The sequence below is a fragment of the Scleropages formosus genome, chromosome 21, assembly GCF_900964775.1.
Source record: "Scleropages formosus chromosome 21, fSclFor1.1, whole genome shotgun sequence".
Lineage (NCBI taxonomy): Eukaryota > Metazoa > Chordata > Actinopteri > Osteoglossiformes > Osteoglossidae > Scleropages > Scleropages formosus.
Window position 1 is genome coordinate 16,342,933 of NC_041826.1, and position 16,010 is coordinate 16,358,942.

General features: G+C 52.5%; 1 protein-coding gene across 1 annotated transcript in view; it reads right to left on the reverse strand.

The window, feature by feature from the left end:
* celsr1a (cadherin EGF LAG seven-pass G-type receptor 1a) overlaps positions 1–16,010 on the reverse strand; it is a 67,926-nt gene that overhangs the window by 29,288 nt on the left and 22,628 nt on the right. Inside the window, exons 2-5 of the mRNA XM_018729833.2 lie at positions 11,048–11,692; positions 7,021–7,243; positions 4,848–4,963; positions 2,823–2,911 (exon numbers count right to left, since the gene is read on the reverse strand). Coding sequence (XP_018585349.2) covers positions 2,823–2,911; positions 4,848–4,963; positions 7,021–7,243; positions 11,048–11,692 — 1,073 coding nt within the window. The remainder of the gene's footprint in view (positions 1–2,822; positions 2,912–4,847; positions 4,964–7,020; positions 7,244–11,047; positions 11,693–16,010) is intronic.

Genomic DNA, 16,010 nt, shown 5'->3' on the forward strand with positions numbered 1-16,010 from the left:
GTGGGACGGCAGATGGGGAGCGACGGTGGGGCGGCTTCGCAGAGGTGCTCGCGTTCGGCGCCTCGAGCCGGAAGGAGCAGGTCGTTCGGACTGTTGGGCATTTTCTTAAAAATCGCTTTCGACCAAATAATCCTTTGAGAGAAAAACTGCCGCTCGCAGCTTACGTCGCATGCAAAATCTTAACCCTGGCTGTGCATTTGGCGGCCCTTCACGATTCGTCACCTTCGAATTCAGAGTTAGGGTTTAACTAAGGCTCATTGTGCAACTGCGGTTTGGCAAAGGTTGACCGCCAGTCGTGGGATTAGCCCGGTGCGCAGAGACACGCAACACGCCTCGGCGCCCCGAGAGAATAGCCCACCGGGGGCCTGCCGACGGTTTGTTTGTCTTTCTAAGATCTAAATATGAAGTGCGACGCAGAGGGGCGGCGTGCTTTACATCACAATGAGACTCCTGAAAGATTCGACAGGACACCGATGCAAAAAATCTCACTTTCTCCGCAACGCTTATTTTCCATGCACACAAAAAATGATAATGGGGATTATTATATGAAATGTAAAATGTGATGTTGAACTGCATACACCAAGAACTGGCACAGTGAGACCTGGCAAGTTTGTCCATCATTCACTATTCACTCACTCACGTCTTCACTTTACCCACCTACAATATACTGAGCGTAGTCATACTTTTTATTCTCTATTTACATAGTCCTGTTTTTCCCTCGGAAAGCCGTACATTCTTACTAAATCCAACTGCATAACTTGGCATCATAACTATTATGACAGCTATTCAGGGAGAAAAAAAATATATTAAGCAATAGCACTGAGAACAGCTTTTCTTGAACATTAAGGAGTGCATGCCACCCTTATTTACACCTACCTACAACTAGCTCATTTCATGCAACACAAATTTAGATTTTAGAGACTTGATCAAAATAATGTGTATGTGCAAACGAATAGCTGGTAACGTAATGATTAGAGCTGCTGCCTTAGGACCCAAAGGTCACAGGTTTGAATCTCACCTCTGGCTGTAGTACCCTTGAGCAGCGTAAAACCCTACGCTGTAAAATTACCCAGCTGTATAAATGAGTAAATAATTGTAGGTAGATTAACACTGTAAGTTGCTTTGGAAAGCATCAACTAAATGAATAAATGTAATGTGGTTCAATAAGAACGGGTGCTTGTATTTATCTCACACATGCATACACACACACACTGACTGAAACTGCTTGTCCCAAGTGAAGCTGCGGTGAACCAGAGCCTAACCCAGTAACACGGGGGCAAGGCTGGAGGGGACACACCCAGGACAGGACGCCAGTCCATTGCAAGGCACCCCAAGCGGGGCTTGAACCCCAGACCCACTGGACAGCAGGCCCCAGCCAAACCCGCTGTGCTGCCGCACCCCCTGCTGTATTTATTACGGTGAGCCCTAATATTCACGTAGACATTAAATAACCAAAATGCTACGAAGGCTCAATATCATTATAAATTCAACAGATATTACAGAGATTAAATGCATACAATGAACTGCAAATAAATTTACAAGAACGACATGACCCGATCTCCTGTAAAACTCAAAAAAAAACACCTCTTCATTGAACAGTATCCTTTACTTACAGGATGCAGCCTTAGATACACTAGATTAAGCAACTGTCTCTCTTTGACAAAACAAGAACGTTCAAGTAAAGCAGGAATTTAAAAAATGTTCCTCATTTATTGCCCCGATTTAGGTTTTCTAAAGCACGCATTCCTGAACGGAAGCCGATTCAGTAAATCACTAAGGACGATTCTACGGGGATGAGTATGAACCGCTACGGCCATCAAAGACCTCCCAGCACTTAACCCCCGTGAACTCTCAACCCGCAGGTCACCAGAGAGACGTGCCCTTCCCCTTAGACCCAGGCGAGGCACGTCTGGCCACCTCCTTCTTATTGACCTTTAACCTCACAGCTCAGGCACGGAGCGGTAAGGGTGAACAGGCGACTCGCTTCTGATCTAGGAATCCTTAACTTTAGCCATACCTCAAGAAGCCATAAAGACTCTTAAGAGTTCTTGAAAATTCCTACGAAAAATTCTTCTGTTCGCGTGGTCTGACGAAACTCAGCACCGTGACTGGATGGGAAGGATCTCGCAGCTAAGCCTCCGCAGATACGAGCGTCCCGTCCTGGTCCGCCGCGTTCCGTTTCACCGTGGCGTTTCTACACCTCGATAACCTTGTCTGCGAACCTGCAGAGCTACTGCTTCCGCTCGAGTCCCGCACCGGGCGGCTGTAGAATAAGGGGGTGGGTCCGAAGGGCACCGTGTCGCGAATCGGGCGGCCCCCTGGAGGCCAAGCCCGCTCAGTACCCGTGCCCCACCCAGCCATCAGAAGGACCCCCGGTGCGCTCGCGGCCTTTGGCACGGCTGGTGGTCCGAGCAAATCCACCCTTGGAGCCGCCGCACCCGAGCTTGTTCCAGGCGGCTCAGTATCAACACGGGCAACACGTTCGGTCATGAAAAGGACCGAGAGAAGAGTACGAGCGAGGCGCAGACACGCAAGCACGGATGTCGTAGGTTCTCAGCCTTCGTCGAGCGGAAATGCAGCGCTGCCCGTATCCCCAGGACGAACGGCAACTCACTCGGCACCCGGGAGAGAGAGGGACGGAAAGACGACCACGGTGGTCCAGACGCATATGCTTGAAGTCGATCTTGAAGCGTAACTAAGGTGCATTTAAAGACAAGTAGCATTCGGAGGGGTGCCTGTCACACCCGGAGGCGCATGCTCTGTGCGCGGGGTCCTCCGTCAATCCCAAGGCCTCGTCCGAAGCGGTGCCCGCTGTCACTTACCTTGTTGTAGTAGTGCAGCTGGACCGAGTGCCACTGGCCGTCGCTGACCCCGCCGGGAACGAATGGCGACACTGTCGTTTTGGATTCCCCTGAGGAGAGAAGAACCGAGATTTCACCACCCCTCCCAAAGAAAAAAAAGAAAGACACAAAAACACTTTCACGCCCCCGTCAAATTGATAAAAGATAAATAATGACTAAACGCAAATAGGTTCGCTCATGCAGAACCGATGCGGTTCCTTTTCAACAGGCTTTAAGAGGTAATTAATAGTTACTCGCGTTTGGGGAAAAAGCAAAGCTTCGGACAGCGTGTCAAAGTGCATCGACTAAATATGACCGAATGCTGCAGCACACAGAGAGCATGTTGTGAAAACAAGAAACCGTATTACAAAATTGCTCAACTGCTCAGATTTCTTTTAAACCCCACCGGCACCCAGTTTGGGGAACATCGCTGACAAAGATTTACACAGGGGTTACCGAGTATTTACCGAAGGTAGGGACTCCGTAGTACCGACTAAATCTCAGCAAACAGGTTCAGCCCAGCAGCCGCCTTGGCACCTCTTCCCAGCATGCCTTGGCAGATGGGGCTCTAAGTTTGTTACTGGAAATTCTTTTCAACGAACTATTGTGTATTCCATAAAACAACAAGACTTACCTTTTACTAAGGTATTACTCTCGTGCTATAAAATAATTTGACGCAGCTACGCCTGCTCAGATTTAACCCTCTTGCCATTTTCGTGGGCCCATGCGGCTCAGACACCCTTACGCACGACCCCAAATATATTTACATTCGTTCAATTAGGTGACACATTTCTCTAAAGTGACTTAAAATTAATTTACCCATTCATAGAACTCAAGGGTACAATAGCTCGAGACGGTATTCGAACCTACAACCTTTCGGTGCCAAAGCAGCAGCTCTAACCACTACACTACCAGTATATATAATCACCACCCCTATTATTATTGCATATTATTTATTGATGGCACCTTCCTCAACATCCGTTCAGATATGATACCTGCAACTTCCGATACTATTCTTACTGTCTTGCTGGATGTATCTGAAGGAGCATCACGTTGCCACCTTAAACTCCTTGCACGTGCACGCACACCTGGCCACGGACGTTTCCTTCACCGCACCTAGAACCCTCGTCACGTGCGTCGCCAAGAGCGTCACTTTACAAAACAAAGGTAGCGTATTCAGGAGACGAACGAGATTATTTTCACTGCAGAAATAAACACACACACACACACACTTTCTGAACCGCTTGTCCCATACGGGGTCGCGGGGAACCGGAGTCTAGCCCGGCAACACAGGGCATAAGGCCAGAGGGGGAGGGGACGCACCCAGGAGGGGACGCCAGTCCGCCGCAAGGCACCCCAAGCGGGACTCGAACCCCTGACCCACCGGAGAGGAGGACCCGGTCCAACCCATAAACAAACACGTGAAATATAAATAAATAGATGGTGGCTGTAAGGGAGACACAGCAGCGCTTCCCGTGTCACCTGCGCGGCCTTTTCGCTTTGATAGCAAAGCCGGAGAGCGTCGCCTCACCTCTTGTCTCCGCTCCAGGGAAACGTGCCCAGCGCTCGCGGGGCTTGTAATTAACAAGCCGGCGCTCACGTTACACTGCGTACCTGCAGCCTTTAAGCCGGACCGAGGCCCGTACTCGACCGCTCGGTGTTCCGCAGAGTAAAGGACTGCGGTACGTCTCTTTCAATATGTGTATAAATCCGGCTGAATGCGGAAAGCATTTTTGTTGTAATTATCACATTATATATTTTAACTGTGTAGCATTTCTGAAAAATTAAACACACGTCAAAAAGTTTTGAGCGCTGATGGTGCCATGGTGACGACATGGGTTACTGTACCGACAAGTGTGTCACTTGCGCTGCAGTAATGACGGTAATTATAACCGTGCCGCGGTACTGACGGCTGTAATTACCGTCGTTTACCACGGCGGCAGAGAGCGTTAACCTCCGTCACCCCGCGCCTCGACGGCAACGGCAGCGAACGTGGCGGCGCCTCACCTGCGGAGAAGGTGAGCTGGACCTGCTCCTCGACGATCTCCAGGGCGATGAAGTCGTGCTTCTCGTTAAACCTCCCGTTGTAGAGCAGGAGGGCGTTCCTCTCCTGTGTGGCAAACCTGCCGCCACAAGACATGCGTTACACGGAGCCCAAGTGCAAATCAGAACATCGAGGTCGGGAGCAGATGATCTCACGTATCGAAGGCAGTGGAGGGAAGCAAAGATCTACGGGAAAAAATTAATTTAGAAAATATCCAGAGTATCGAAAGTGCAAAAAAGTGTGGGCTGGTGCAGGGCTCCAGGATAAGGGTAAGCAGAATAGATGTCGGAGGAGGACAAGGGAGGTGCGGATGTGTCGTTTGGATGAAATGGGGCAATCGAGGTGTGGGGCAGAAGAATGAGAGACCAAACTGCATGACACACACACACACACACACACACACACACACACACACACACCGGCTGAAGCCGCTCGTCCCAAGCGGGGTTGCGGAGAACCGGAGCCTAACCCGGCAACTCAGGGCGTAAGGCCAAAGGGGGAGGGGACGCACCCAGGACGGGACGCCAGTCCATCGCAAGGCACCCCAAGCGGGACTCGAACCCCAGACCCACACCCACCCCGTGGCAGGTCCCGGCCAAACCCGCTTACGCCACCACACACCCCCGCGTGACACAGCGCCACCCAAATCGGCAGTGTCGCTCGCCGCCCCCGCCGCACCGACCGCTTTCACCGGGCTGCGCTCAGGCAGGACGAGGGAGCGACGCTCGCATTTCTTCATATTTCTAGCGCTGTTCATTTTCTCCGAGCTCTTTACCGGTCTCACAATCCTTCCAGCGCTCGCATTAATTTACAGATTCCCTGATGACAAACAACTGCATGACAGCCTTTCCCAGCAAATCTACCCCACCCCACCCCACCCCCGAGATCAGAACCACGGCTCCGACGTGCCCCGACACGCCCGCGCACCAGACAGCGCTCATTAATGCGGCCGCACATCCTGCTAATTAGAGGCTCTCGCACGGCCTTTGTCTAAGAGCCCGGTTGATTGTTTATGTTCCTCCATCAGCCATCAGCTGGGGGTAAATAGAGCAACGCAAAGAAAAGCGAACACCGGCGGGACGACGGAAGACACCCCTCGAGTACCGGATGTCAGCAAACGTCGGAAGGACCGGGGCTCGCGCCGTAACACGCAAACGGACCAGCGCCGTGTCACGGCACATCTGGGAGCGACGTCAGTCGGAAGAGCGGGACCTCGACGCCCCGCACCGCAATATTGGAGAGCGAAACTAAACGGTTTGCGTTCGACTCTATGGGGAGATCATATTATTGCATATTAGATCATATCCCATTTATTCATTTATCGGATGCAGTTTTCCAAGGTAACTTACAATTATTTTTGAATAGCAAGATATACTGTGATTTATCCCATTTATACAGCTGGGTATTTTTATTGTACCAGTTCAGGGGAAGTACTTTGAACAACAGCAGGTGAGGGGATTCGAACCGAGGTCCTTCAACTGCACGGCGACCATAGAAACCACTGCAGAAAAGACGCTGCTTCTGCATTGTTGCACAATGTAACAAAAAATTTTTGCATTTTCCACTCGGTTTTGCTAGATTAAACATACTCTTGACATACATTTGTACTATATGCTAAATATTAGGAAAATATTCCACATTCTTCAAATTGGCAAATTTTGGCTAAATTTGGCACCGGATTCCAAGCACCGAATACCTTTTAGAATGAATCTTCGAGAATGTTCTGGTGCCTTCTAGAATCTTCCAATGGCTGTAAAGTACCAAAATAAAAGTGACACTACCTCACTCGTGGGACAGCTGGTAGCACAGTGGTTGAGGCTGCTGCCTTTTGACCCAAAGGTTGCAGGTTTGAATCCCCCCTCCAGCCATAGTACCCTCGGGCAAAGTACTTACCCTAAATTGGTCCAGTAAAACTACGAGGCTACATAAATGGGTAAATGGCTTAAAATTGTAATTTGCTCTGGAGAGAAGCACGAGCTAACTGAGTAAATGTAGATAAACCAGTGGTATTTTTGTAATCGATAAACTTTAACCATAGTCAACATGACTAAGAACTTTGAAAAATTTTGCTGCATCGTATTATCGGGTACGGTGGCACAGGTACGCCGGGCAGGTGGAGGTGCGCAGGGTACTCACATGAAGGACACCGTGAAGTGGAACCTCTGCCTCAGGCCCCTGAAGGTGATGAAGGAGTGACCAGGGAAGCTGCGTGTGGTCACTTCGCAATAGGGCTTCTCGTACTCCCCTTTGGGGCACTGGCACATGAACCCACCCACCAGCAGGTCCACGCACTTCCCGCCGTTCTTACACACGCCGGGCACACAGCGGCCAGAGCGGGCGTCCACCTCGCAGTGTTCGCCTGTCGAGTGAGGGAGGGGGGAAAAGGAGGGGGGAACAACCATTCTTTATTCACACAGCTGGCATGTATAGACAAAGCAGCGCTAGGACAGTTTGACCCCATGAAGCAGTGCCTAGGTTTGGAACCCACAACCTACTGGACACGAATTCATTTGATCACGTGGTTTTGCTTTACATCTAAAGTAAAACCAAAGCCATGACCCATAAGTCACACACACACACACACACACACACACACACACACACACACACACACACATTTTCAGAACTGCTTGTCCCATATGGGGTCACGGGGAACCGGAGCCTAACCCGGCAACACAGGGCGTAAGGCCGGAGGGGGAGGGGACACACCCAGGAGGGGACGCCAGTCCGCCGCAAGGCACCCCAAGCGGGATTCGAACCCCAGACCCACTGGAGAGTAGGACTGTGGTCCAACCCACTGCGCCACTGCACCCCCCCATAAGTCACAGACAAACATAAAATGTTAGACGTATTAAATTATTATAGGACAGGGTGTTGGCTCTACTGAATAAGCAAGCAGCGCTGCAATTATCGTGTGCATCGACGTGTCAAAGCCCACCGTCTGCTGCGGGACGCACTTCGGTTGACTCCAAGCTGCGCGCGGCTTTGGAGAAAAGCGTCTGCCAAACGCACAAATGATGGTGGGCGGTGATGATGATGACGATGATGATGAGGAGGATTGCACGCCGTGCACAAAACCATAACTTCTGCCCAATGACCGCACCCTCAACGTGCCCTCGCAATCAAGCGCGTCCGCCTCGTCGGAAGGATTCGGTCTAAGAGCGTTTTGTCTTCCGAGCCATTCTGCCGGCGCACTTCGGCACCGAGCGCGATCCCGGGAAGACAACAGCCTCTCTCTCGGGGTCGGGGCTTCCTTGGTGGTCAGAGATGCGCTCCATTAAATGATCCAGAGCAGTTTAACAGATGAGCTAACGCCAGAAGCGAGACACCCGTGCAGCCTCGCATTAGACCGAACATATTTTAATCCCTCCTATAGAGAAACGCAGAGCGATCGGCCCAGGGCCTCGCAGACAGACAAAAGAAAACACGGGGAACTATGGGTAAGAAGCAGGTCGGCACAACCGGCGGGGCGCGTTCCCAAAGCGCTGGGAAAGCCGACGAGTGACGACTGACGGCGCCCCGGAGGCGGTCGTTTGATGTGGTGTAACCATAGAGAGCCGAAGAGCCAGAACGGCTCTGATCGAGAGCATGAAACGGGAATCTGGCAACGGATCCGATGTCGGCGGCTCTTACCAAACCCGCGGTAAAAGCATGTCGCGAAAACTAAAAGTGCGAATGTCGCCAGCATATAATTTATCGATAACTGGAGGAACTGGTTTACGTTTTGATGTTAATGACTTGTTGGGAATTCGCGCTCGAACAGGCGAGCTGGTTTGCGTCAATTTAACCCCATTTGAGAGACGATTTCAAAAGTCGCAGGACTGTGACAAAACGGAGGAACAAGTCCAGTGACAGTGCCTCTCAGACATAAATATGGTACGGTGAGATGACACTGGTGCTTCGAATGTATTGAAATTATTTTTATTTTTGCCTTTCGGTCTTGTGTCCAAAGGGGGCGCGGCGGCGCAGTGGGTTGGACCAGGTCCTGCTCTCCGGTGGGTCTGGGGTTCGAGTCCCGCTTGGGGTGCCTTGCGACGGACTGGCGTCCCGTCCTGGGTGTGTCCCCTCCCCCTCCGGCCTTACACCCTGTGTTACCGGGTAGGCTCCGGTTCCCTGTGACCCCGTATGGGACAAGAGGTTCAGAAAATGTGTGTGTGTGTGTGTGTGTGTGTCACGTGTCCACTTGTGCTCCCCGTGTGACACAGTTCACCTCCGAACATAAATGCGCGTGAACCTCTGGACCGCGAGATTCACATCCGACAGATTTCGATCCGTCCCTCGGAACTCGGCCAAGGCCGCGTCTGGCGGAACGCTCCTGTCGGGGTTGGGAAGAGCGGTTCAACACACGCGTCGCGTCTCTTTGGGATGGCAGCGCTCCGGCCTCAGCGACGCGAAGAACGCAGGCTATGCCCGGACTTGGCGCCGACTTACGCAGCCAGTAAACGAGCGTACGTTCATTTACAACTTCCCGCATATTTTTTTGTTGGTTTAACAGCCGGTCTATTAGCGATATGCCACAGACACGTGCGCTTAAATGATAACGCCGACATTTACTGTCGGGTAAACTCAGCTGCGGCGAAATGACAGCAGTAGCAGGCAGGGAGACGAAACAGAAATTACCTCCACTGCGTATTTTTAAGGTTTTGATGAGATCCCCACCGAAGCAAAAACTCCAAACGGTTGGTCGGGAACAAATCCCTGCAGCACCCGCATCCAAATAAGGGCCCCCCCAGGTAAGGTACTAGGCAGGTAATGAGCGTGGTACCGGTCGGATAATCCCCTCCCTGAGAAGATCATAACCGAGAGAAACAAGGCGACCAGAGACACGCTAATTGTCTCGGGGCACGCGGCCCACGCCCACAGCCTCCGGGTGGACCAACGGACGGAGCCGGAGCCCCCCCCGGGAGGGCGTCGGACCCACCTGCAGCACTGCCGTCTCCAAGGCTCGGAAACTCTACACTTCCCGCGATCATCCGATACCACCGGAGACGGGATTAATGGCAAAACGGGGGCTCTTCAGCCGGCCGGCATTCGTCTCACCGACAGAAACGAGGTGCTTTCGTACAAGCGGCACATTTTATACCTACGGTCCGGGGGTCGGATCTCGGAAGACCGCCAAATGCAGATCATACCAACGACGCGACACGTTAAATTCTGGCGCGCTCAGGATATTAACTGCATGTGCCATATTTACATTTACTCATTTAGCACATGCTTTTCTCCCAAGCGACCTTCAACGAACACCGTAGTATTTATCCCACATCTTTTCGCGGAAGAAGAAACGCCAGACGCACCACGGTACAATGAGTCACTCATCTATACTCCGGTGAAACACGCGCTCTCAAACACGCACACGGGCAACAGAGTCACCGATTAACTTTAAACACGTCTTGGACTACGAGAAGGAAAAACAAGCGAACGCGGGGAGAACAGGCAAAACTGACTGAGCGGAGATCGAACCCATGTCCTCTCGCGCTGCCCAGGTGCAGAGAGGTAACAGCGCTACTTGCTGCCTCCACCGTGCCACTCTACTCAGTAAAAGCCACGTAGTTTTTACTGCAGGCCCTTCACAATTCAGGGTGAAAACTACATATATATACACACACACACCATCTGAAACCACTTGTCCCATACAGGGTCATGGGGAGCTGGAGCATAACACAGGGCGCAGGGCTGGAGGGGGAGGGGACGCACCCAGGACGGGACGCCAGTCCATCGCAAGGCACCCCAAGCGGGACTCGAACCCCAGACCCACTGGAGAGCAGGACCCGGTCCAACCCACTGCGCCCCCGAAAACTACGTAAGTGTAAATGTAACATGTGCTCTATAATACATTAGGTAATTATTACCCCAAGTAAACCTATTTAACTGTTTAGAAAACTAAGCAACAACCACGACACGATGAAAAGATGCCGTTCAAGTGACAGCATTTTGTGAGGGCAGCGTGTGACATTTACATTTATTCATTTAGCAGACGCTTTTCTGCAAAGCGACGTAGATCTCATTAAAAGTACGGTTTGTGCATTACGTTACGAGAAGTGACGACGCCGCGGATGTGCGACTCTTAAGCGCAGTTAGTTACTTTCACCACACGCACCGACGACCATCACGCAAGTTTTAGCGGACTAGATGCGCGGCACGGAGAAATTCGGCCACGCGTCACCTGTGAAGTCCTCGAGGCATTCGCAGGTGTAGCCCCCTTCGCGGCCGCGGCACTTCCCGTTGTTGCGGCAGGGTCCCGAGTAGCAAAGGTCGATCTCCGTCTCGCAGTAGTCCCCGGTGAAGCCGGGGGGGCAGCGGCAGCGCAGGCCGTTGACCGGGTGGATGGGCCTGAAGAGGACCGTGTCGGAGGCGATGAAGGGCGCCGAGCTGTCGAAGCGCAGCACCGACACGCACTTCATGTAGTTCTCGCAGGGCTCGCGCAGACAGATGTTGTCGTCGAAGGGCAGGACGCGCTGCGAGGAAATCTGCGTCAGCAGCGTGCGGTTCAGGTAGATCTGCTCCTGCAGCTCCTCCGACGGGAAGTAGCGCCCGGGGCCGGGCCCGGAGCCCGGCTGGAGGGCCGAGAAGGTGACGTTGAGGATGCTGCCGCGCGCGTCCGTGTCATTCTGGATGTTGAAGACGAAGACGTCCTCCGGGCCGGTGGACAAGACGGCGGCCACGCCTTCCATGAAGAGCGAGAGCAGCGGCGAGAGGAAGCGCTCCTGGGACATGTTCTCCAGGCGCACCGTGATGCTGTTGGTCAGCATTTCGTCCGTGATGACGGTCACGCGTAGCTTGCACCGGGCAAAGATGCGGTGGATCCCGTCTGGAAGACACAAGAGCCACGGTCAACCACGGCAGAACACGTGCTCACATTGAGGCTCCAAGACCCTTGCTACGATCCCCCTAACGCACACCAGATCGGCAGATCGAAGGGTCTGGTTTCCACGACAGGAGTGTTGGGGAGATGCTTCGTAGAGTCAAGTCTATTGTGAAAACTCTGGGAGCGGATTTACGGAACTATCCGTATTCACGTAAGCGATGGCGTTGGGTCCCGGTCCCGAAAGAGACGTTATCTACCCGTCGTCATAAAAATGTACTCAACTCAAAAGGCTACAACTATGCAGGTGCGCAAGACCCACCACAAGGTTGACTGCAGAAGTGCCATTACCCCAGGGGTTAGCGTTAACGCACACAAGTTAACTAACAAAAAAAAAAAACAGGTTAAAAGTCCATGTGTGTAAATGCTGATTGCTGCTGAACGGATAACGTTTTCCGGGAATCTACACCGACGCTAACGGAAGATTGACTTATTCCTGCTGAGCGTACGATTGAAAACACAACTCGGGCCCCATTTCCTTCGACGTCGCTTTAAAAACACGATAGTTAAAAAAAACGCGCCAGAGCCGTGTCGTGGAAATGACCCGCATTGTGTTGGTGACCAAGTTCAGGAAGATTTCCTGCTTTGCGCAAACATTTGCGCCGTGGTCGTTTCCTGACAAATATCAGCTACCGTAAAAGCGGCGCTACTGACTGTCCCGTGCGGACTCTCGCGTTGTATGGTAGCTTATAGAAGACGCTATTTATTGCCTTTAAAAACCGAAGGACTTAAGGAACGCAGCAAACACGTCGCCGCCCCCCCCCCCCCCCAACATACCAAACGTTAACCAAATTTAATTGCGATCCAAACCGAATTCCCTTCCTCGTGACCGGCGGGAGATCCAGCGAGACCGCCAGGTCTCAGCAGCCCTCCAGAACTCGAGTCCTACGGACGTCCCACAATAGACGCCCTGTCCCTGCTGCCAAAATGTCGCCGCTTCAGGGCACCTGGACATCTGTGGTACAGTCAGTCAGTTTGAGGGCAGGGACCCTGGGGCATGAGAAAGGACAACCGGGGTCAAGCCGCGAAAGTTCGGGCCGCTGTCCCAGATCGGCATCGTTGGCCGAGGCTCCGTTGAGCTGAAGGAAAGGGGATGGAAATTTGGAGCGGCATTTTCGCCGAAAGTGTTCCAGTGTACTCAAATACCTATATCGCTTGGACCTCCAAAAAAAAGAAACAGCCTAAACATGGTGATGGAGAGGTAAATCTAGTTCTTCATTAAAATGTCATTTACATTAGCGACAAAAAAACAGCAGACTCTCCAGGACTGCAAACCACGGAGATAAAAGTATTCATTAATAATTGCCAATTTTATATTAGAAAGGTAGAGGGGGGTGCGGCGGTGCAGCGGGTTAGGCCTGTGCCTGCTCTCTGGTGGGTCCGGGGTTCGAGTCCCGCTTGGGGCGCCTTGCGATGGACTGGGAGTCCCATCCCAGGTGCGTCCCCTACGCCCTGTGTCGCCGGTTAGGCTCCGGTTCGCTGCGACGCCATATGGGACAAGCAGTTTCAATCAGTGCGTGTGAGATATTAGACAGGCGATAATGTGAAAAACAACACACGTGTCAATCTGGACGAGTACCCGTCTTCTTTTTTTTTTTTTTGGGAAAAAACAGCCCGTTCCTTAACTTTTTACACATAACTTCCTTCCACCGATGATTAACTTCTGATTGTTCATTAACTAACCACTCAAACCAGCCCCCTTCTGCTATTTCCATTAAATGGGCACATTTCCCCCGAAAGAGCATTCGCACGCGTCGCACGTGCACCGAAATCGCACCGAAACGAAATTCCAAATCGAACCGACCTCTACGTCAAGTGACGCGGAAACGCGCGGCAGCGCACCGCGACTGCCGCACGTCGGAACGAAGCCGAGGTCCCCGACGCTCGGCCATTAAAACCGCGTTATTTAAACCCGCTCGAGATCAAAGTGTCCCCGTTGAAATGTTATTCTCCTAAAAAATTTCATTTACATTCTTGCACGTCGCTGCTACTCTTTCCTAAGTGCTTCAGAGCCGCTTCAGCCAAGCGGCCTTTGTTGCGTCTGTGCGCGGCGACATCAAAACGCACGGCCCGCGCAGCGATATTTGGAAAGCCAGCTGTCGCGGAGAGATCCGCGACGCTCCCCTCCCTGCGTTCCAGGACAACCGATACGCTTCCGTCCGAACGGGGCTCCCGTCGGCGAGAACGTCCCGGTACGGCTCAGCGGAAGGCCCCTCCTCCCCCGCCCCCCAGGAGACACGACACAGAAGCAAGGGAAGATTTAGAGAAGCGGCGGTAGCTTGGGGGGCTGGAATGTCCCTCTTCGCGGCACTGCTCAGACAAGTTAAAATTTACACTGTCCAAACACGAGATAACTGTGTTTGCAGAATACCTGAGCCTTCCCAGTTTTCATTCCTCGAAATACAACGGTATCATAATACAGCCCCGATACAACATCTATATACAATACGAATAAGCTTAAGGGGTATGAAAAACCTTTTAGTCATAATACGAATCGTTTGGAGGGGAGGGCACGCGGTCGAGAGCCCAGTTTTCCGTGGCAGCGGATGAATTATTAATAAGGACGAGGAGCGGTCAGCCGTGGCACCGCGCGCTTGGGTTCGGCCGACGGTCGCGAGACGCGGGACGTTAAGGTGTCGCTCCGCCGTTAAATCCACGGCACGTTCCACAGGAACGCGTTCTCGCGGAGGTCCTCGTCTGTGACCGAACCGCCGGTCAAAGCACCTTCCCCATCCATCCCGAAAGAGCCTCTCCAGGACTGGACTTCCACCTAGTCCCTCCATTCGCCACCCCCGTGTCCCATGGTGCATTACAGGGCAACCGTGCAACAAGTTCCCCTGCTAGACCCGTCAGATACAAAGGCGTGCAGATATCCCTTTACAGCTGGACCGGGGAGACAGACAGACTCTTCGGGAGAACGTGTCAAATAATGGGTCTTATTTCACACGGAGCGTTCGCAGCCCCTACCCCCAGCCTGTCGCAGCCCACCCCGCATAAGTGAGTTATGAAGACGGGACCCCGTCGGCCGCGTAACGTGATCTCCTGGATAACAAGGTGCTAAGTATTTACAACGGATCTCACCTGTCCCTTCCCCAAAGGGGGGGTATCTTCATTTTTCACTGAAAACCTTTGACTGCAGGGCTTTCCTTGTTTTACATTAATTATGGATACGACCAAAACAGACACGAACACGGGGGGGGGGGGGGGGGAGGAGGCTACGAGAGTAAACTGACCGAGCAATCATTTATTATGGAGGACGAAGCAACGGAAAAGCAACGCGATAAGAAGGACCTCCTCACAGGGAAGTCTTCCAGGTGGCGGCGGACGGAGGCCATGGAGCCAATGAGCGGCGCCCAACTGAGGATTTCAGATTTTTTAAATCACAACGAAGGGTCAGCGGTACTTTGCTGTCCGCCAATCGTAGGAAGAAAGACGGGTAACGCCCCAACCCCGGGAGCGACATACCTGCGCACTCTCGACTGCCTTTGTTCTCTGAGGTATAGACAGAAAAAGGGTTTTTTCGTTAGCCGACTTCAGAAACATCTAGAATGATTAATGCTCGCTTTGGATTTACGTGCAAGGGAGAGATGGTGCCTTAACATCGTTACCTAGAAATTCCTTATTTTATGCACACACACACCATCTGAAACCGCTTCTCCTGTGCGGGGGTCGCGGGGAGCCGGAGCCTAACCCGGCAACACAGGGCGCGAGGCCGGAGGGGGAGGGGACGCACCCAGGACGGGACGCCAGTCCGTCGCAAGGCGCCCCGAGCGGGACTCGAACTCCAGACCCGCCGGAGAGCAGGACCCGGTCAAGCCCGCTGCGCCACCGCACCCCCTTTCCTTTTTTATGACAATTTAAAGAAGTGACTCCTCCCACCCGACAATAATATTTCACGGCCACATTCGGTATACAGACGGAAGTCGTATAGGCTGCATCGACGAGGGCAGAATTCCAAACAAACAGCATCCGACAGAGGAACAAATGAGGAAAACGGTCAGTTTCAAAAATACAGAGCACCGCACTAAATCCTGCACTTATCCATTTCGTGAAACGCTTCAGTCCACGTTAAGGACGAAAACGCCGATGCTCTTCACGCGCTTCACGCTCGACGGTTCGCGTGGCAGACGATTTCCACGCAAGGCGTGTCGAAATGTCTCCTTGGCATAACAAACGCCCAAAGTTACTATCCGTCCTGAGCTGCGGCCAATAAGATCGAGCCCCTCTCGCAAACAAAGCGCCAACGGTACGAGGGGATCGCGTA